General features: G+C 45.9%; 1 protein-coding gene across 3 annotated transcripts in view; it reads right to left on the reverse strand.

The window, feature by feature from the left end:
• The window catches only part of ltbp3 (latent transforming growth factor beta binding protein 3), a 189,039-nt gene that overhangs the window by 24,881 nt on the left and 141,261 nt on the right, over positions 1-22,897 (reverse strand). For all 3 annotated transcript variants that reach the window (XM_060855602.1, XM_060855601.1, XM_060855603.1), the window contains exons 12-18: positions 20,744-20,869; positions 17,852-17,983; positions 17,594-17,716; positions 15,266-15,385; positions 13,907-14,029; positions 5,963-6,085; positions 4,523-4,645 (exon numbers count right to left, since the gene is read on the reverse strand). In XM_060855602.1, coding sequence (XP_060711585.1) covers positions 4,523-4,645; positions 5,963-6,085; positions 13,907-14,029; positions 15,266-15,385; positions 17,594-17,716; positions 17,852-17,983; positions 20,744-20,869 — 870 coding nt within the window. The remainder of the gene's footprint in view (positions 1-4,522; positions 4,646-5,962; positions 6,086-13,906; positions 14,030-15,265; positions 15,386-17,593; positions 17,717-17,851; positions 17,984-20,743; positions 20,870-22,897) is intronic.

The following is a 22,897-nucleotide window of genomic DNA, read 5'->3' on the forward strand; positions in this document are numbered from 1 at the left end:
ATGCTGACCAACAAACTCCAAACTGCACTAATCCCAATTAACTGCACTTGGCCTGCAGCCTGCAATGCCATGTCACTTTAAGTCCTCGTCCAGATGCTTATTAAATGCTGTGGCAGTACCTGCCTCCACCACCTTCTCAGGCACTGTTTTCCATAGTTCTACCACCCCCCCTGGGTGAGGGCAATACACATCCTTCTGATAGTGTGGTGACCAGAACTGCACACAGTATTCCATCTGTGGCCTAACCAATGTTCTATAAAGTTGTAACAAGACTGCTCCTATACTCTACACCCTACCTAATGAAGGCAAGCATCCTATGTGCCTTCTTCACCACCCTGTCTACCTTTGCAGACACCTTCAGGGATCTATGGACATATCCCTTTGGTCCTCAGTACTCCCCAGGAACCTAACATTCATTGTGTAAATCCTTCCTTGACTAGACTTCCCGAAAATTCATCACCTCATTGTCAGGATTAAATTCCATTTGGGAGAAAGTGAGGACTGCAGATGCTGGAGATCAGAGTCGAGCGTGTGGTGCTGGGAAAGCACAGCTGGCCAGGCAGCATCAGAGGAGCAGCAGGGTTGACGTTTCAGGCATCCCTGATGAAGGGTTTATGCCTGAAACGTCGATGCTGCCTGACCTGCTGTGCTTTTCCAGCACCTCACCCTCGACTTAAATTCCAGCTGCCATTGCTCTGCCCAAGTTACCAGCTGATCAATATCAGACTGTAGCCTGAGACCATTGTCCTCACTAGCAACCACACCACCAGTTTATATCAGGCACCGTCACACCATGAGGCATGGGGTATATTGGAGAATGTTACAGTGAGGGGTATGGAGAATGTTAATGTGCTACAGTGAGGGTCGAGGGGTAGACAGAACATAGAACGTTACAGCACAGAACAGGCCCTTCGGCCCTCGGTGCTGCGCCGACCTGTGAAGTTAACCTGATGCCCATCTAGCCTACACCGTTCCATTACTATCCATATGTATGTCCAATGCCCATTTAAATGCCCTTACTGTCGGTGAGGCTACTACTGTCACAGGCAGGCCGTTCCACGCCCCAACTACTCTCTGAGTAAAGAAACTACTCCTGATATCTGTCCTGAATCTATCACCCCTCAATTTAAAGCTACAAGCACTCGTGTTAACCTTCACTATCTGAGGAAAAAGACTCTCAGTGTCCACACTATCTAACCCTCTGATTATCTTATATGTCTCGATTAAGTCACCTCTCAACCTCCTTGTCTCCAATGAAAACAGCCTCAGTTCCCTCAGCCTTTCCTCGTAAGACCTACCTTCCATACCAGACAACATCCTGGTAAATCTCCTCTGAACCCATTCCAAAGCTTCCACATTGCTTCCTATAACGTGGTGACCAGAACTGCACGCAATACTCCAGGTATGGCCTTACCGGTGTCTTGTACAGCTGAAGCATGACCTCATGGCTCCGAAATTGAATCCCCCTACTAATAAACGGCAACACACCATATGCCTTCTTAACAACCCTGTCAACCTGGGTGGAAACTTTCAGGGATTTATGCACCTGGACACCGAGGTCTCTCTGTTCATCTGCACTGCCAAGAATTTTACATTAGCCCAGTACTCTGCATTCCTGTTACTTCTTCTGAAGTGAACTACCTTACACCTGTCCGCATTAAACTCCATTTGCCACTTCTCTGCCCAGCTCTGCATCTTATCTATGTCCCTCTGTAACTCACAACATCTTTCGGCACTATCCACAACTCTGCCTACCTTAGTGTCTTCCGCAAATTTACCAAACCACCCTTCTACGCCCACATCCAGATCATTTATAAAAATGACAAACAGCAGTGGCCCCAAAACAGATCCTTGCGGCATACCACTGGTAACTGAGCCCCAGGATGAACATTTCCCACCAACCACCACCTTCTATCTTCTTTCAGTAGCCGATTTCTGATCCAATTCGTTAAATCACCTTCAGTCCCAAAACTCTATATTTTGTGTGATAGTCTACTGTGTGAAACCTTATTAAATGCCTTACTGAAGTCCATATACACTACATCAACTGCTTTATCTTCATCCACATGTTTTGTCACCTTCTCAAAGAACTCACTAAGATTAGTTAGGCATGCCCTACCCTTCACAAAACCATGTTGACTATCTCTAAGCAAATTATTCCTTTCCAGATGATTATAAATCCTATCTCTTATAACCATTTCCAACACCTTACCTTCCAACCAAAGTAAGGCTCACTGGCCTATAATTACCAGGGTTGTCTCGACTCCCCTTCTTAAACAAGGGAACATTTGCTATCCTCCAGTCTTTTGGCACAGTCTGTTGACAATGATGACATAAAAATCAAGGCCAAAGGCTCTTCAATATCCTCCCTGGCTTCCCAGAGAATCCAAGGATAAATCCTATCTGGCCCAGGGGTTTTATCTATTTTCAGATCTCCCAGAACCTCCTCATTGTCAACCGCAATCCCACCTAAGCTAGTAGCCTATATCTCTGTATTCTCACTAATATCGCCCTTTTCCAATGTGAATACTGATTAAAAGTATTCATTAAGCACTTGCCCTAGGTCCTCAGATTCACACACAACTTTCCACTGCTATCTTTGATTGGCCCTAATCCTACACTCGTCATTCTTTTATTCCTGATATACCTATAAAAGGCCTTAGGGTTTCCCTTGATCCTATCCGCCAACAACTTCTCATGTCCACTCCTGGCTCTTCTTTGACCTCTCTTTAGATCTTTTCTGGCTAACTTATAACTTGCAAGCCTCCTAACTGAGCCTTCACACCTCATACTCACATAAGCCTTCTTCTTCCTCTTGACAAGGGCTTCAACTTCTTTAGTAAACCATGGCTCCCTCTCTCGACAACTACCTCCCTGCCTGATAGATATATACTTATCAAGGACCTGCAGTAGCTGTTCCTTGAATAAGCTCCATATATCAAGTGTGTCCATCCCCTGCAGTTTTCTTCCCCATTCTATGTATCCTAAATCTTGCATAATCACATCATAATTGCCTTTCCCCCAGTTATACCTCTTTCCCTGCAATCTATACCAATCCTTGCCCATTGCTATTGTAAACATAACCGAATTGTGGTCACTATCGCCAAAGTGCTCACCTACCTCCAAATCTAATACCCAGCCAGGTTCATTCCCCAGTACCAAATCCAATATGGCATCGCCCCTTGTTGGCCTGCCTACATATTGTGTCAGAAAACTCTCCTGCAAACATTGAACAAAAACTGATCCATCTAAACTACTTGAACTATAGTATTCCCAGCCAATGTTGGGGAAGTTAAAGTTCCCCATTAACAACTACCCTGTCACTCTCGCTCCTATTGAGAATCATCTTTGCTATCTTTTCCTCTACATCCCTGCGACAATTCGGAGGCCTTTGCAAACTCCCAACGAGGTGACCTCTCTTTTCCTGTTTTTAACCTCAGCCCAAACTACTTTAGTGGATGAGTCCTCAATGTTATCTCAGCTGCTGTAATACTACCCTTGATTAACAATGCCACACCCCCACCCTTTTACCCTCTTCTCTGTTCTTACTGAAACATCTAAATGCCGGAATCTGCAACAACCATTCCTGTTCCTCCTCCAGCCATGTCTCTGAAATGGCCACAACACTGAAATCCCATATCAGTGTGTAATGGTAAGGACAGCTTATCAGATTGTCTTACGAAGACAGCAAACATAACCAAAAACCCCTCCCACCCTGGTTATAACCTCTGCCAACCACTTCCATCAGGCAGGAGGTACAAAAGCTTAAACACACCTACAATCAGATTCAAGAACAGCTTCTTCCCTGCTATTATTAGACTTTTGAATGGATCTCTCAACTATAATGTTGACCGTACTCTCTGTACACCTTCTCTGCAGCCATAACATGATATTCCCCACTCCGTTCTATCACCCTAATGCACTTTATATGGTTCGAATCATAGAATTTCTACAGTGTGGAAGCAGCCCATTCAGCCCACTGAGTCCACACTGACCCTCTCAAGAGCATCCCACTGACCCTATCCCATGGCTAACCCACCTAGCCTGCACACTATGGGGCAATTTAGCATGGCCAATCCCTAAACTGCACATCTTTGGACTATGGGAAGAAACCAGAGCACCCGAAGGAAATCCACGCAGACACAGGGAGAATGTGCAAACTCCATTCAGACAGTCACCCGAGGGTGGAATCGAACGCAGGTCCCTGGCGCTGTGAGGCAGCGGTGCTAACCACTGAGCCACCGTGCTGCCCCTTAGACTTCTGAATGGCCTTTTCAAACTTTAAAGCTAATGTTGATCTCGCTCTTTGTGCACTGTCTCGGCAACTGTATTCCTCGCTCTGTTCTATCATCCTGATACAATTTGTATGGTATGATATGTTTGTATTGCATGCAAAACAAAACTTTTCACTGTACAAGTGACAATAATAAATTTTTACAAAAGAGGGATATGGAGGCAGAAGTTCCGGGAACCCTTGGTAGCTCCTTGCTCACGTTGAACTGCTCTAGCCCTCAACTATTACCTTTACACCTTGTGTCATCAAACAGTTGGAAACCCAGGTGACACTGGCACGTGTAGGATCCTGGCATGTTGATACACTCTCCATTGTTGCAGACCCCTGCTACCTCCAAGCACTCGTTGATATCTGGGTGAGAGGGCAAAACATGAGAAATGAAAACCAAAAGAACTGCGGCTGCTGCAAAGCAGAAACAAACACAGAGATTGCTGGAAGAGCTCAGCGGGTCTGGCAGCCTGTGTGAAGAGAAGTCAGGGTTACTGTTTCGGGTCCAGTGACCCTTCCGGTCAGCAGAGATAGAGAAGAAATTGTTTATTCCCTGATTCCTGGCAGTGGACAGGAGGACAGGAAAGTATAAGCTTTTATTTGCAGAGATATAAGTTACAAGCTTCTAGTTGTTTCTGGTTATAGAAGCAAAATTGAACCCCACAGTTAATGCTCACCATAGAATCATACAGCACAGAAACAGACCCTTCGGTCCAACTAGTCCATACTAACCTCATTCCCAAACTCAACTAGTCCCACTTGCTGACATTTGGTCCATATCCCTCCAAACAAACAAGGAACAGGAACATAACAGCACAGAAACAGGGCCTTTGGCCCTCCAAGCCTGCACTGACACATTTTGCCCCGCCATATTAAAACTAAAACCGTTCCTATTCATGTACTCATCCAAATGTCTTTTAAACAGTGTAACTGTAGCTACATCCACCACTTCATGTGGAAGTTCATTCCACATGTGAACCCCTATCCTTGTAAAAAAAAAATTGCCCTTCTATCTTTTTTCAAATCTTTCTCCTCTCACCTTAGAAGTATGCCCCCTACCTTTGAACTTCCCCACCCTAGGGAAAAGGCCGTTGCTATTCACCATATCTATGCCCCTCATGATTTTATAAACCTCCATAAAAAAGATGCTTACAATTAAATTGTGATGAGGATTGGGGGAGGCTAACATAGAGGAAATTAGAATAATTGAATTCCTACAATTCAATTATATAGGCCACTCAGCCCATTGGGTCAGCACCAACCCTTCCACCCAGACCCCAACCCTGTCCTTGCAATGGATACCTATGGCTAACCCACCTAGTCTGCACATCCCAGGACAATTTAGCATAGCCAATTCACATAACCTGCACATCTTTGGACTGTGGGAGGAAACTAGAGCACTCGAAGGAAACCCACACAGACATGGGGAGAGCGTGCAAACCTCTATACAGACATTGCCTGAGGGTAAAATTGAACCCTGGTGCTGTGAGGCAGCAGTGCTAACCACTGAGCCACAGTACAGCCCAAAGTCAGCACACAATTCATGTACAAATTAACAATCTAACTTGCCACGCCTCTCCTACAGTCCAGGTACACTCTGCCCATCCATTTAATTCTGTCTCGTAGCCAGTGTGCACTTCACCCAGAAATTAAACAAAAACAGAGGTGGAGGCAAGTTACCTTCGCAGGAAGTCTGATGGTTAGTCAGGCGATAGCCAGGGCGACAGCGACATTGGAAGGACCCCTCTGTGTTCAAGCAGCGGCCATTGGCGCAGAGCTGCCCATCACTGCACTCATTAATGTCTAAAACAAGGTGAACAAAACAAATCAGGACTGGGATGGAGAATGAAAACAAAGTGGGAACAATGCTGGACACAGAGAGTGTCTGTTACTGGAAGGGAAAGGCCTCAGAGTGAAGCCAAATACAGGCCCCACATTGAGATGTTTGAGAGATTTACAGATGGAAGACTGGTGGGGTACTGCAAAAATAATCCCTGGTGGACTCTACATGTTCATCTTCCATATTGCCTTTGACAATCTGATTTGTCCAGTCAAGGTGAAGATCAAAGCAACCCATGATAATTCTAGTGCCCTTTTTATACACCTCCATTATTCCACACTTACACTTTGTGAGGAAACTCTTTGGCCTATAAGTGGCTACCACCTGTGACTCATTGACTTTGCTCTTCCTTATTTGTATCCAAAATATAAGACCATAAGATATAGGAGCAGATGTAGGTTAATCAGCAATCGGGTCTTCTCCATTTGATGAGATCATACGTGCTCTGTTAATCCTTAATTCTACTTTCTTGCCTTTTTCCCCATCCTAATACTATCCCATTCCGTTCTGACTTCATGTCACAATCTCCTACACCCATGTCACTACTCACCGCTGTACCAGTAGCATCCTTCATTAACTAAACCACCCTATCTCCTTTACCTTTTTGCCTATTCCTATAGTGCATCAAATATCCTTGAACATATCCAAACATATAAATAGAAAGCAGGAATCAGCAGCAGTGCTTCACCTGGAGGTCCACTGAAGATGCTACCGAGAAAGGTGGCGAAACGTCTGGAAATGAACCTTCCAGCGCAGCAAGCAAATCTACATCCAAAATATCCTTGAATATTGAGTTTCCCAGAATTGGTAACCCTTAAACCTCTGTAATAGCTACTATCAGGTATTCTTAATTTATTTCTGTTTGTACCATCTATCTTGGAACAAATGTGCGTGCTTACAGACAAAAGGGCATCTTTCTGTTTCTGCGTACTTTGGCTGTAATATCCGTTGCATTCCCCTGTGCTGTAACTAACTCCTTTTCCTGTCTAATTCTACGGGCTTGAGATCTAGTCACAACACAGTCAATAAATAATCCAAATGCTACATCAGTTTTTTTTACCTCCACTTATTTTTATGGCACCTACTGAGACTGAACCAGCAAGACCAGTTCCACAAATAAACTCAATTCCTTTTATAAGGGTTTGTTTCACTGTTCCTGCTACAACCTCTCGAAAGAGTGTTTGCTATGTCACTCTTTAGTCCAACTCTGCACAATAGGATTGATTTGTAATCTCCAAATATACCTCTAATTACTACAGTATATCCTCCTTCATGATCTCCCCCGGGAAAGATAGAGAATAACCAGTCAGCATTCGTGACTGACCTGCTCCAGTGTTTCTCAATACCTTTATTGGTGCATTTCCTTGAGATAAAGCACATGCAAACACTTCTCCTCTTGAAATAAAATATTCTGAACCACTAGCGATCTGACTCTCATGAACTGAGGAAGGATTTTCTTCACTGTCCTGAGAAATTTCTCCTTTTTCAGAAGATTATAACTAAATATGTTCTCTTTGTAAAACAGCGGCACGGTGGCAGAGTGGTTAGCACTGCTGCCTCACAGCGCCTGAGACCCGGGTTCAATTCCCGACTCAGGCGACTGTCTGTGTGGAGTTTGCACATTCTCCCCGCGTCTGCGTGGGTTTCCTCCAGGTGCTCCGGTTTCCTCCCACAGTCCAAAGATGTGCGGGTCAGGTGAATTGGCCGTGCTAAATTGCCCGTAGTGTTGGGTAAGGGGTAAATGTAGGGTTATGGGTGGGTTGCGCTTCGGCGGGTCGGTGTGGACTTGTTGGGCCAAAGGGCTTGTTTCCACACTGTAAGTAATCTAATCAAAGCTGCAATTTCAAAACCCATTTCCTTTCCCTGTGTCCTCTTTTCTGACGATTCCTTGAACTTTGCTGCAAATGAAACTGGTTGTCCCATCGAGCACCTAGCAATTGGCTTTGGTATGTCTGGTCTCATTGCAATGGAAACATTGCATTTTTTTTTTGTTTCTAGCCTTTTTGCTTGATTGACTTAAGCCCGTTTCTTTATTTACTAAAACTAGCACCTGTTCCACCTGCATGTTTTCTATTTGTTCAGTCTCCTTGTGTAATCCCAAATGATTACCTCCCTGCCTGTTACTGTCTGGGTTGAATATTGAAGGTTTCTGCATCTTAGATACTTGATGCTCAACTAAATAATGTTTAAGGTTTGCAGGAATGCTATTTCTGAATTATTCGATAGTTATGATAAGTGCTTGCTTCGAGTGGAATGGGGATCAAGCGTTTCGCAAAACAGGCAGATGAGGAACGGGTGACAAATATTTTTTTAAAACAGTTAATTATTCACAAGGATTCTAGGAAGGAGAGACACCAAACCAAGGAAATTAAGGATGGCATCAGTTGAAAGGACAAAGATTAGGAGTAACTCAGAGGATTGGGCAAGTTTCAAAACCAACAAAAGATGCTGATAAAAATGACCTGTGAGGGCAAATGAAGGAGTAATGTCAAAATGGACACCCAGAACTCCTTCATTAATACACACAGGGAGAGAGAGGTTTCAGTGAGCAGAGGCCCTTTGGAGAATGAGGTGCAGTACATAGCAATACAGAACCTGAAGATGGCAGAGGAGTTGAATGAATATTTTTCATCACAGTGGAAGACACTAATAACATTCCAAAAATACTAAATAATCAGGGGGCCAAAGTGGTACAGGAAATAACTGCAATTTATTTGATTTGCATTGATCCTGCTAAGCTATACGGCTGGGCAACCATTCAGAGGTCCAATGTATGTCAAGACATTAGCACCCAGTTGCGGAAGTCGTTGCTACACATCGATGTCCACACAGTGGGAACAAAAATTGCAGTGAGCATAGATGAATATCACGAGAGAAAACGTATCGTGGAAACTAAAAGGGCTAGAGGCTGATAAGCCCTGGTTGGGTTGCATCCTAGGATATTAATGGAAATACCCACCAAAATAGTGAACCTGCTGGTAGTAATGCCCCCATTCAATGCTGGGCAAATCCCTTAGGATTTGAAAATGCTAATGTAATGCTTCTATTGAAAAATGGGAGCAAGACAGAAAACACAGATAATTATAGGCCAGTTTGATTCACACCTTTCATGGGAAATGTTAGTATATATTATAAAAGATCCAAGAGCATTTATAAATACATAAAATAATCAAGCCGGATTAGCACAGCTTCATGAAGGGGGAATCATGCCTGACAAATGCATTAGAATTCTTTGAGGAGGCAACAAGTAGGATAGATAAAGGAGAACCAATGGATGCAATATATTGGATTTCCAAAAGGTGCTTGATAAGGTATTGTATTTTAAACTCACAGCTTATGGTGTTGGGGCTATTGTATAAGCATGGAAGGATCAGCTAACAAATAGAAGACAAGATTTGGGATAAGTGGGAGCATTGTCAGGATGGCAATCTGTAATTAGTATGGTGCCACATGGCTACATTTATTTGCTTTCTATTTACATTTGTGACTTGGATAAGGGAAATTAATGCAGCAAGTTTGCAGATGATACAAAAAATAGGTGAGAAGACAGTTGATGAGTCAATGGAAGGATGTAGATGGGTTAAGGGAGTGGGCAGGATCTTGGGAAAATGTGAGGTTAAGCACTCTGGCAGCAAGGATAGAGGAGTGAAGTGTTATTTAAATGGAGCAGGACTGCAGAAAGCTATAGCACATAAGGAGTTGGAAGTTCATGTGAGCCAGTCAGAAAAAAACTAGCATCCAAGTTCAGCAGGTCATAGGACAGACAAATGAATATTGGGCTTTATTTTAAAGAAAACAGCATATAAATAGGGAAATTATATAGAAGGCGCTATTTAGACAGATCTAAAATACCGCGAAGTTTTGGTCCTATTAACTAAGGTGGTAGTAGATGGAAAATATTCAACCAGGAGCTCAGTGACCAGTGGTGTTCTGCAGTGATCTGTTCTGGGACTTCTACTCTTTATGATTTTTATAAATCACTTGGATGAGGAAGTGGAAAGGGTGGGTTAGTAAGTTTGCTAATAACACAAAGGTTGGTGGATAGTGTAGAGGGCTGTTGTAGTTGCAACAGAACATTGACAGGATGCAGAGCTGGGCTGAGAGGTGGTAGATGGAGTTCAACTTGGAAAAGTGTGAAGTGATTCATTTTGAAAGGTCAAATTTGAATACGGATTACAGGGTTAAAGGCAGGATTCTGAGCAGTGTGGAGGAACAGAAGGATCTTGGGGTCCACATGCATAGATCCCTCAAAGTGTCCACCCAAGTTGATAGGGTTGTTAAGACGGAGTATGGTATGTTGGCTTTCATTAGCAGGGGGATTGAGTTTAAGAGCCTCAAGGTTATACTGCAGCTCTATAAAGCCCTGGTTAGACCACACTTGGAATATTGTGTTCAGTTCTGGTCGTCTCATGATATGGAGGATGTGTAAGTATTAGAGAGGGTGCAGAGGAGATTTACCAGGATGCTGTCTGGATTGGAGGGGCATGTCTGATGAAGAAAAGTTGAGCGAGTTAGGGCTTTTCTCACTAGAGCAACGAAGGAGGAGAGGTGACTTGTTAGAGGTGTACAAGATGATGAGAGACATAGATAAAGTGGATAGCCAGAGACTCTTTCCAAGGGTATAAATGGCTATCACGAGGGGACACAATTTTAAGATGATTGGTGGAAGGTTTGGGGAGATGGAGAGGTAGGTTCTTTAAACTGAGAGAGGTGGGTACATGGTATGCACTACCAGCAGTGGTAGTACAGTCAGATAAATTCAGGACATTTAAGCCAATCTTGGATAGGCACATGGATGATAGTAAAATGAAGGATATGTAGGTTAGTTTGATCGTAGTGTAGGATAAAAGGTTGGCACAACATTGAGGGCCGAAGGGCCTGTACAGTGCTGTACTGTTCTATGACCAGTGCTTGGGTCCCAGCTATTCACAATGTGCATTAACAGACTAAACGAGGGACGCAAAACTTTGTCCTGACGTTTGCTGATGCAGTGACTGTAACAAGGTCAGCCAGGTGGAGTTCCCTGACTGGGGCCGTTAACCCGGTTCAATCAGGGAGCCCTGGCTGACAAAGATCAACAGAAGCGTTGGGCGGCGGGGGGGGAAAACAGACATTGCTGGAAAAGCTCAGCCACTTCTGGCAGCATTTGTGAGAAGAAATCAGCATTTACATTTCGGGTCTGGTGACCCTTCCTCAGAAGAGCGTCAGAGGTTCTGTGCACTCTGTGAGCTGGTTCTTAGGAAGCCAGATCAGCATCAATGACAATGCACCTGAGGGTGACAGGATACTAGTTTCTGTGGAGTTATTTCAGCTGACCACACCAAACCCCAGGAGACTGAGAGTAGTTAGTTTGCGTGTAACGAGTATTCAAGGCAATTGAGACAGTTTGAAGTTAGTGGGTAAATGCAGTATTACATGGGTAAGGGTGAAGTTAGCTGCTGAAAATGTGATGCTGAAAAGCGCAGCAGGTCAGGCAGCACCCAAGGAGCAGGAGAGTTGACGTTTCGGGCATAAGCCTTTCTTCAGGAATGAGGAAAGTGTGTCCAGCAGGCTAAGATAAAAGGTAGGGAGGAGGGACTTGGGGGAGGGGCGATGGAGATGCGATAGGTGGAAGGAGGTCAAGGTGAGGGTGATAGGCCGGAGTGGGGTGGGGGCGGAGAGGTCAGGAAGAAGATTGCAGGTTAGGAGGGCGGTGCTGAGTTCGAGGGATTTGACTGAGACAAGGTGGTGGGAGGGGAAATGAGGAAACTGGAGAAATCTGAGTTCATCCCTTGTGGTTGGAGGGTTCCCAGGCGGAAGATGAGGCGCTCTTCCTCCAACCGTCGTGTTGTTATGGTCTGGCGAAGGAGGAGTCCAAGGACCTGCATGACCTTGGTGGAGTGGGAGGGGGAGTTAAAGTGTTGAGCCACGGGGTGGTTGGGTTGGTTGGTCCGGGTGTCCCAGAGGTGTTCTCTGAAACGTTCCGCAAGTATAGAGGAGGCCACATCGGGTGCAGCGGATGCAATAGATGATGTGTGTGGAGGTGCAGGTGAATTTGTGGTGGATATGGAAGGATCCCTTGGGGCCTTGGAGAGAAGTAAGGGAGGAGGTGTGGGCGCAAGTTTTGCATTTCTTGCGGTTGCAGGGGAAGGTGCCGGGAGTGGAGGTTGGGTTGGTGGGGGGTGTGGACCTGACGAGGGAGTCACGGAGGGAGTGGTCTTTTCGGAACGCTGGTAGGGGAGGGGAGGGAAATATATCCCTGGTGGTGGGGTCCGTTTGGTTATTCAATTTTGTGGGAAAAGCACATTGGCAGAGGATTACTTTAATGGTGATAGATTGAGAAACGTCGATGTTCACAAGGATCTGTGTCCTTGCACGTCAATCACTGAAAGCAAACACATCAGTGCAACAAGCTGTTAGGAAGGTACATGGCATGTTAATCTTAATTACAAGAAAATTTGGATACAGAAGCAAGGAACTCTTACTACAGGGCTTTGGTGATAGCATATCTGGAGTATTATATGCAGTTTTGGTCTCCTTAGCTAAGAAAAGGTAGACTTGCCATTGAGGGAATGCAAGTTCATTGAACTGAATCCTGAGATGGTAGGTTTGTAATACTGAGAGAGATTGACCCCAACATTGGACAGTAAAAACGTCTTGGCCGAAAGCAACAAATGCTGGAGATCACAGCGGGTCAGACAACCGCACTCTCCATGGACAGAGAGCAAGCCAATGTTTCGAACCTAGATGACTCTATATCAGAGCTGACGTGAAGTCTGGAGAGGACAACATCTATGCAATAGCGCAGGGAGGTGGAGTGCTGGGGAAGAGAGGATGCTGATAGTTCAGATGAAGTGATCGGAATATGAGGATGGCAGAACAATGATGTGTCTAACTGCCAGACTGGAGACAACACGCAGGGAGGGGAGAGAGAACATGGTGACAGAGAATGTAACAAGCAAAACTAAAAGAAATGGAAGGAATAGGTTAAAAATCTGAAGGTGTTGAAGTCCATATTGAGCCCAGAAGGTTGTAAAGAGCCTAGTTTAAAGATGAGATGTTGCTCCTCACTCTGCGCTGTGATTCGCTGGAGCATCGCAGAGGTCAGCCATATAAGAACATGAGCAGGATGCTGTGTTAAAATGGCCGGCTACGGGGTGTTGTGCAAAGTGGTCACCCAGTCCGTATTTGGTTTCTTCAACGTAGGGTAGGCCACACTGGGTGCAGCGAATGCAGTACACAAGATTGGAGGGAATCCAGGTGAAATGCTGCTTCACCTGGAAAGACTGTTTAGGCCCTTGGAGGGTGAGCAGGGAGGCAGTGAAAGGGCACTCATGGTGTAGGCCCCTTATGCAATTCTTGACCACATAAGGCAGTGGAGGCCTACGGGAACATAGAGGGAGCATGGCGCTGAAGTAGAGGATATTATTGAATGCTGGAACTGACCTGATGGGCCAAATGGACTACTCCTACTCCTATTTTCTACATTTCCAGACACACAGGTGCCACAGTGAGAGAGTTAATCAGAAATGAACACTACTGAGACTTAATATATTGTGAGGCAAACGCAGCAGGTCGCAATGTGAGGCCTGTTACTCAGAAAGAAAAGATAAGCCTCACAGAGGGGAATAAAACAAAAAAGTAGCAATGTTTATATTAATGGTTCATTTCAATGCATAAGACAAGTCAGACCAGTGTGTCTCATTTACTTTACTGGCTTTTCCTACATGGAGACCAGTTTGGAGATATACTCAGGCCCCACAGTGAGGCCTATTAGTGACGACAGCTCCGAAAGTTATAATTACCTTGGCAGCTCTTTCCATCAGGTGCAGGTTTAAATCCTTTGCTACAGGTACAGCTGTATGATCCCTTTGTGTTGACACACTTTCCGTTTAAGCAGAAGGATCGGTCAAGGCACTCATCAACATCTGTCATCGAGGAGAGACCAAGAGGATCAGTGACCGCACTGAACAGAAATAAAGGCAGCCAAGAAAAAGAAATGGACTGCGACATTCTGCCTGATCCGGGACATGCAAATGGAGCTTTACTCTGTGTCTAACCCCGTGCTGTCCCTCTCCCTGGGAGTATTTGATGGGGACAGTGTAGAGGCAGCTTTACTCTGTATCTAACCCCATGCTGTCCCTGTCCTGGGCAGTGTTTGATGGGGGACAGTGTAGAGGGAGCTTTACTCTGTGTCTAACCCCGTGCTGTCCCTGTCCTGGGGAGTGTTTGATGGGGACAGTGTAGAGGCAGCTTTACTCTGTATCTAACCCTGTGCTGTCCCTGTCCTGAGAGTGTTTGATGGGGACAGTGTAGAGGGAGCTTTACTCTGTATCTAACCCCGTGCTGTCCCTGTCCTGGGGAGTGTTTGATGGCGACAGTGTAGAGGGTGCTTTACTCTGTATCTAACCCCGTGCTGTCCCTGTCCTGGGGAGTGTTTGATGGGGGACAGTGTAGAGAAAGCTTTACTTTGTATCTAACCCTGTGCTGTCCCTGTCCTGGGGAGTGTTTGATGGGGACAGTGTAGAGGGAGCTTTACTCTGTATCTAACCCCGTGCTGTCCCTGTCCTGGGGAGTGTTTGATAGGGGCAGTGTAGTGGGAGCTTTACTCTGTATCTAACCCCATGCTGTCCCTGTCCTGGGGAGTGTTTGATGGGGGACAGTGTAGAGGGAGCTTTACTCTGTATCTAACCCCGTGCTGTCCCTGTCCTGGGGAGTGTTTGATGGCGACAGTGTAGAGAGAGCTTTACTCTGTATCTAACCCCGAGCTGTCCCTGTCCTGGGGAGTGTTTGATGGGGACTGTGTAGAGGGAGCTTTACTCTGTACCTAACCCTGTGCTTTCCTCTCCTTGGAATGTTTGACCATGTAAAGGGAGCTTTACTTTCTGTTTAAAGGTGTAGAGGGAGATTTATTTTCTGTTTAAAAGTGTAAAGAGAGCTTTACGCTACACCTAGCCCATCTTGTGTGAGAATGGTTCAGTAGCCAGTGTGAAAGTGGGATTCCCTTAATCCTAAAACCATCCTGTGGTTCTGAACCGTCCCCACCCACTGAAAAGACACCCCCCCGTCACCTCACCCAAGTGAGTTTCCCTTGCCTCACGTTAATGAATCCACCTCCACCTCCATCTCTTCATTGATTGGTCACTGGAGGGGCCGGTACTCACCATAACACTCTCCAGCCTGACTCCGGTATCCCTCTGGACAGGGAACGCACTCATACGTTCCAGGTTTATTCTTGCATTTGCCCCGTGGACAGGTATTCGGGTTGTTGCATTCATTAATATCTAGGATAAAGATCAGACCATAAGATCATAAGACATAGGAGTGGATGTAAGGCCATTTGGCCCAACGAGTCCACTCCGCCATTCAATCATGGCTGATGGGCATTTCAACTCCACTTACCCGCATTCTCCCCGTAGCCCTTAATTCCTTGTGACATTAAGAATTCATCAATCTCTGCCTTGAAGACATTTAGCGTCCCGGCCTCCACTGCACACTGCGGCAATGAATTTCACAGGCCCACCACTCTCTGGCTGAAGAAATGTCTCCGCATTTCTGTTCTGAATTTACCCCCTCTAATTCTCAGGCTGTGCCCACGGGTCCTAGTCTCCTCGCCTAACGGAAACAATTTCCTAGCGTCCACCCTTTCTAAGCCATGTATTATCTCGTAAGTTTCTATTAGATCTCCCCATAATCTTCTAAACTCCAATGAATACAATCCTAGGAACCTCAGCCGTTCCTCGTATGTTAGACCTACCATTCCAGGGATCATCCGTGTGAATCTCCGCTGGACACGCTCCAGTGCCAGTATGTCCTTCCTGAGGTGTGGGGATCAAAACTGGACACAGTACTCCAAATGGGGCCTAACCAGAGCTTTATACCAGAGCTCAGAGAATGTAGAACAGTACAGCACAGGAACGGGCCCTCTGACCCACGGTGTTGTGCCGAACATGACACCAAATTAAATTAGTCCCTCTGCCGGACCTTGGTCCTTATCCCTCCATCCCTTGCATGTTTATCTAAATGTCCCTTAAACGTCTCTATCGTATCTGCCTCCACCACCATGTCCAGCATGCGTTCCAGACTCCTACCACTCTCTGTATAAAAAACTTGCCCCTCACACCCTCTTTAACCTTCCTCCCCCACATAAATGCATGCTCCCTAGTTTTAGACATTTCAACTCTGGGGGAGAACAATCCTGACCGTCAACATTATTGATGCATCTCATAATTTGATAGCCTTCTATCAAGTCTCCCCCCAGCCTCTGCCGCTCCAGAGAAAACAACCTGAGTTTTTCCAGCCTCTCCTTACAGCTCCTACCCTCTGATCCAGGCAACATCCTGGTAAACCTCTTCTGCACTCTCTCCAAAACCTCCATATCCTTCCTGGAATGTGGAGACCAGAATTGAACACAATACTCTAAGTGCAGCCTCACCAAAGTCTTTGACAATTTGGAATCAGTCAGACACAAGCAAAACACTGAAATTTTTGAAAGAACCTCAATCCCATATGGAACAGGCAAGTTAATTCCTCATCCGTTTACTCACAGTGCTTTCATGAAATCTGACACTGAGTAACACAAACCCTATAATGACTTGGTGTTGGACTGGGGTGAACAAAGTTAAAAATCACCCAACACCAGGTTATAATCCAACAGGTTTATTTGGAAGCACAAGCTTTTGAGGCGCTGTCTCTTCATGACTATAACCTGGTGTTATGTGATTGTTAACAAACTCTATAATAGCAGACATGACTGAATCATTCTCTTGAACATCACCCCCCTCCTCACTGTGGGTACTATGCACTTACACTGTCATTTATTCATTTCCGGATAGGTCATCCATCTCTAATTGACCTTGAACTAAGCAGATTGGTAGACAATTGCAGAGGGCAGTTCAGTCAACCACATCGCTGTGGGGTCTGGTGTAGGCCACGTTAGGTAAGTACGGCAGATTTCCCTCCTTCAGCACATCAGTGAACCCAGAAGGTTTTGTGATTGCCATCCCAGAGACTAGATTTTAATTCCAGAATTTAATTAATTGAGTGTAAATATTGACCGAAATCATTAGCCTGGGACTGTGGTCCTCAAGTCCAGTGACACTATCACTGTGCCAGAGTCTCCCTCAAAAGAAATCCATTCATGGATACATCATCCATTCCTGAAGTGAGTTTACTAATAACCACTGTGTTCGGCTCATGTACAGGCACTGGCGGGGTGTGTGTAATGTACTCTTTTTTGTACAGGCGCCTGACAGTAGGTGTGTGCAGTGAACTATACATGTACAGGCGCCTGACAGTGGGTGTGTGTGTGTGTAGTGTACTGTACATGTTCAGGCGCCTGACAGTGGGTGTGTGCAGTGTACTGTACATGTACAGGCACCTGACAGTGGGTGTGTGCAGTGCACTATACATGTACAGGTGCTGACAGTAGGTGTATGTTATGTATTGAAGGGAGTTGGAGGTGAGTTGGGTAAGGTTGCAGCTAGTGTTACCTTCGCAGGCTGTCTGATGGCTGACTGGGCGATACCCGGATTGGCAGTGACAGTAGAAAGAGCCTTCGGTGTTCAGACATCGTCCGTTGGTGCATAAGCGACTGTCCGCACACTCGTTGACATCTGAAACAGAGCGAGAGGAGTCAACAGGCTGATGGGAACACATGCTGGGTGAGAATGGTGCCGGGTGCACATCCTGGAGGTGGCCATGTGCTGCGGGGGCGCCGCTTAGCGATAATGCTTGCCGGAGTAACTCACCGACACAGATGCTGCCCTCCGGGAGTTCCTGTAACTGGTAACCTCGGTAACAGCGGCAGCTGTAGGTCCCAACGTAGTTGATGCACTCGCCTTTTCTGGCCCCACAGGGATTGTCCTCACACTCGTTCACATCTGGATGGGAAAGCACAGCAACTTTGCATTTACGCGGTGCCTTCAACTTTGCATTTATGTAGTGAGGTATCCAAGACCCCAGACACATCTTCCAGGTGAAGCAGCAATCCCTCTGCACTTCCCCCCCATCTAGTCTACCACATTTGGGAAGATGATAACAGGCAAGAACACCTACGTTCTGTCTCCAAAAATGACCCAGAGTTTCCAGTTACCTGCCACTTCAATACACCACCCTATTCCCTGGCCAACATCTCTGTCCCTGTCTAGTGAAGCTGGAAGAACAGCATACAGTCAAACAGACACAGAGTCATACAGCATGGAAACAGTCAAACAGCATACAGTCAAACAGTCACAGGATCATACAGATTGGAAACAGTCACAGGGTCGTACAGCATGGAAACAGTCAAACAGTCACAGGGTCATACAGCATGGAAACAGTCAAACAGCATACAGTCAAACAGTCACAGGATCATACAGCATGGAAACAGTCAAACAGCATACAGTCAAACAGTCACAGGATCATACAGATTGGAAACAGTCACAGAGTCATACAGCATGGAAACAGTCAAACAGCATACAGTCAAACAGTCACAGAGTCATACAGCATGGAAATAGTCAAACAGTCACAGGATCATATAGCATGGAAACAGTCAAACAACATACAGTCAAACAGTCACAGGATCATACAGCATGGATAGAGTCAAACAGTCACAGGATCAAACATCATGGAAACAGTCAAACAACATACAGTCAAACAGTCACAGGATCATACATCATGGAAACAGTCAAACAACATACAGTCAAACAGTCACAGGATCATACAGCATGGGAACAGTCAAACAGTCACAGGATCATACAGCATGGAAACAGTCAAACAGCATACAGTCAAACAGTCACAGGATCATATAGCATGGAAACAGTCAAACAGCATACAGTCAAACAGTCACAGAGTCATACAGCATGGAAACAGTCAAACAGTCACAGGATCATACAGCATGGAAACAGTCAAACAGCATACAGTCAAACAGTCACAGAGTCATACAGCATGGAAACAGTCAAACAGTCACAGGGTCATACAGCATGGAAACAGTCAAACAGTCACAGGGTCATACAGCATGGAAACAGTCAAACAGTCACAGGATCATACAGCATGGTAACAGTCAAACAGTCACAGGGTCATACAGCATGGAAACAGTCAAACAGCATACAGTCAAACAGTCACAGAGTCATACAGCATGGAAACAGTCAAACAACATACAGTCAAACAGTCACAGGATCATACAGCACGGAAACAGTCAAACAGCATACAGTCAAACAGTCACAGGGTCATACAGCATGGAAACAGTCCAACAGCATATAGTCAAACAGTCACAGGATCATACAGCATGGAAACAGTCAAACAGTCACAGGATCATACAGCATGGAAACAGTCAAACAGCATACAGTCAAACAGTCACAGGATCATACATCATGGAAACAGTCAAACAACATACAGTCAAACAGTCACAGGATCATACAGCATGGAATCAGTCAAACAGCATACAGTCAAACAGTCACAGGATCATACAGCATGGAAACAGTCAAACAACATACAGTCAAACAGTCACAGGATCATACAGCATGGAAACAGTCAAACAGTCACAGGATCATACAGCATGGAAACAGTCAAACAGCATACAGTCAAACAGTCACAGAGTCATACAGCATGGAAACAGTCAAACAGTCACAGGGTCATACAGCATGGAAACAGTCAAACAGTCACAGGGTCATACAGCATGGAAACAGTCAAACAGTCACAGGATCATACAGCATGGTAACAGTCAAACAGTCACAGGGTCATACAGCATGGAAACAGTCAAACAGCATACAGTCAAACAGTCACAGAGTCATACAGCATGGAAACAGTCAAACAACATACAGTCAAACAGTCACAGGATCATACAGCACGGAAACAGTCAAACAGCATACAGTCAAACAGTCACAGGGTCATACAGCATGGAAACAGTCCAACAGCATATAGTCAAACAGTCACAGGATCATACAGCATGGAAACAGTCAAACAGTCACAGGATCATACAGCATGGAAACAGTCAAACAGCATACAGTCAAACAGTCACAGGATCATACATCATGGAAACAGTCAAACAACATACAGTCAAACAGTCACAGGATCATACAGCATGGAATCAGTCAAACAGCATACAGTCAAACAGTCACAGGATCATACAGCATGGAAACAGTCAAACAACATACAGTCAAACAGTCACAGGATCATACAGCATGGAAACAGTCAAACAGTCACAGGGTCATACAGCATGGAAACAGTCAAACAGCATACAGTCAAACAGTCACAGGGTCATACAGCATGGAAACAGTCAAACAGCATACAGTCAAACAGTCACAGAGTCATATAGCATGGAAACTGACCCTCCGAAGCACAGGTAGAGACCTCATTCCCCGTGCCTCGACACCATCATGAACCCTCTGGGGAACCCCCGAGTTTACAATCTCAAAGCCGGCTGAGCGGAGGAGGAGGTGTGGGGGAGGGGTGAGTTCTCTCTGGGCCAATATTAGCCATTCAAACAATGTCGCTGAAGACAGACTGATCTCAACATTTGCCCTTTGAGCGGCAGATTGCCATGTGCACAGAAAATGGCTCTCTCCTTCACTGTGCCAGCTGGCTGCATTCCGAGAGAGCACTCAGCAGCTGAGCTTGTGAAAGCCTCCACACAAACACAGGTCAGTCGAGCAGCCTCTTACCCACACAGTGTTTGATATGGGTATGAAGCTGGTAGCCAGTGTGGCAGACGCAGGTGTACCCAGATGGGTCATAGACACACACTCCATGCCCGCAGATCCCCTGATCCACTTTACACGTGTCCATTTCTGAAAGGCAAGAGGAGAGAACGTGACAAAAATGAGACTAACACAAACAAAAATGTAATCAACTATCAGCAAAGCTCTGCAGTTTAACTGATTGCTTACGTGCTGGTGCCCTGTTCGATTTCTGCACTCTTTTGGGTTTAGATTAGATTCCCTACAGTATGGCAACAATCCCTTTGGGCCAACCAGTCCACACCAACCCTCCAAAGAGTGACCCACCCAGACCCATTCCCTTTATTGTACCCCTGACTAATGCACCTATCATAGGGGCAATTTAGCACGGCCAATTCACCCTAACCTGCACATCGGTGGATTGTGGGATGGAAACCCCACACAGACACGGGGATAACGTGCAAACTCCACACAGACAGTCACCTGAGGTGGGAATCGGACCCGGGTCCCTGGTACGGTGAGGCAGCAGGGCTAACCCACTGAACCATCCTGGGTTTAGGCAAATTCATTTGCAAACACACACCCCTGCCATTCCCATCACTCCACCAGCAGCCTCTGCAGTGACACTCCTTTGGATGCACGGCTCCTTCAGTCTCTGGAATTCCTTCTCTAAATCTCTGTGCCTCTCTCTACTCCTTGAAACCAATCCCTCCACCTGAGCATTTGGCTACCTAATGTGGAAATCAGGCGCAGCGGTAGGCCATTCGGCCCTTTAAGTCTGCTCCAATACCATCATCCAACTCAGTTCCTGTTCCTGCTTTCTCCCCCTCCCTTGAGCCCCAAGAACTAGATCCAACTCCTTCTTGGAAACATTCAATGTTTTTGGCCCCAATCCCTTTCTGTGACAGAGAATCCCACAGGCTCCCCCACTCTCTGGGGGAAGACATTTCTCCCTGTCTCAGTCCAAAATGGCTCACCCTGCCTCCTTGGCCTGTTCTGGTCTGGGCTCGCCCATCATCTTTGTTCATTCAGTCCCCGGACGAGGGTGTCACTGGGTAAGGGTAGCATTTAATGTCCATCCCTAATTGTCCTGAAGTCAGTTAAGAGTTAACCACGTTGCTGGGGGTCTGGTGTCACAGGTAGACCTGACCGGTTAAGGATGGCAGTTCCCCTCCCCCTAAAGGATCATTGGTGAACCCACATGGGTTCACATTAATCAACAATTAATTCACGGTCATCATTAGACTCTTAATTCCAGATTTATTTATTGATTTCACTGTCTGCAATAGTGGGATTTGAACCTAGGCCCCCAGAACATTACCTGGGGTTCTGGATTGACAGTCGAGAGTGTGTTGCTGGAAAAGCACAGCAGGTCAGGCAGCATGCGAGGAGCAGGAGAATAAACGTTTCGGGCCAGAGCTCTTCATCAGGAATACCGATGAAGGGCTCTGGCCCGAAACGTCAATTCTCCTGCTCCTCGGATGCTGCCTGACCTGCTGTGCTTTTCCAGCACCACTCTCTGGACTCTGATCTCCAGCACCTGCAGTCCTCACTTCCCGCTCTGGATTAACAGTCCAGCAATAATATCACAAGGACACAACATTGCTTGGGGTCAAATTTTGTCTGATTTACCCTCCAAATGAAATGCTTCACTGAATCAGAGACAAAATACAAATCCAACTTGCTGTTGTTGTGGGTGGCAGTCGTTATTATTTGGTTCTTGTCAGTCTGGAATTCTCACCTCCTGGTTTCTATTCCATTCAGTGGGACTGAAACTCCACCAACACGGGTCAGAGGTGACTCAGACACTAGAGGCAAGGGAAGGGTTTTCCAGAAATCCATTCAGACACCCCAGGGTGAATCTGGCTGTTCATTGAACAGAGCTGAAAATGTGTTGCTGGGAAAGCGCAGCAGGTCAGGCAGCATCCAAGGAGCAGGAGAATCGACGTTTCGGGCATGAGCCCTTCTTCAGGAATGAGGAGGATGTGCCAAGCAGGCTAAGATAAAAGGTAGGGAGGAGGGACTTGGGGGAGGGGCGTTGGAAATGCGATAGGTGGAAGGAGGTTAAGGTGAGGGTGATAGGCCGGAGTGGGGTGGGGGCGGAGAGGTCAGGAAGAAGATTGCAGGTTAGGAAGGTGG

This window comes from Hemiscyllium ocellatum, chromosome 46, assembly GCF_020745735.1.
Source record: "Hemiscyllium ocellatum isolate sHemOce1 chromosome 46, sHemOce1.pat.X.cur, whole genome shotgun sequence".
Lineage (NCBI taxonomy): Eukaryota > Metazoa > Chordata > Chondrichthyes > Orectolobiformes > Hemiscylliidae > Hemiscyllium > Hemiscyllium ocellatum.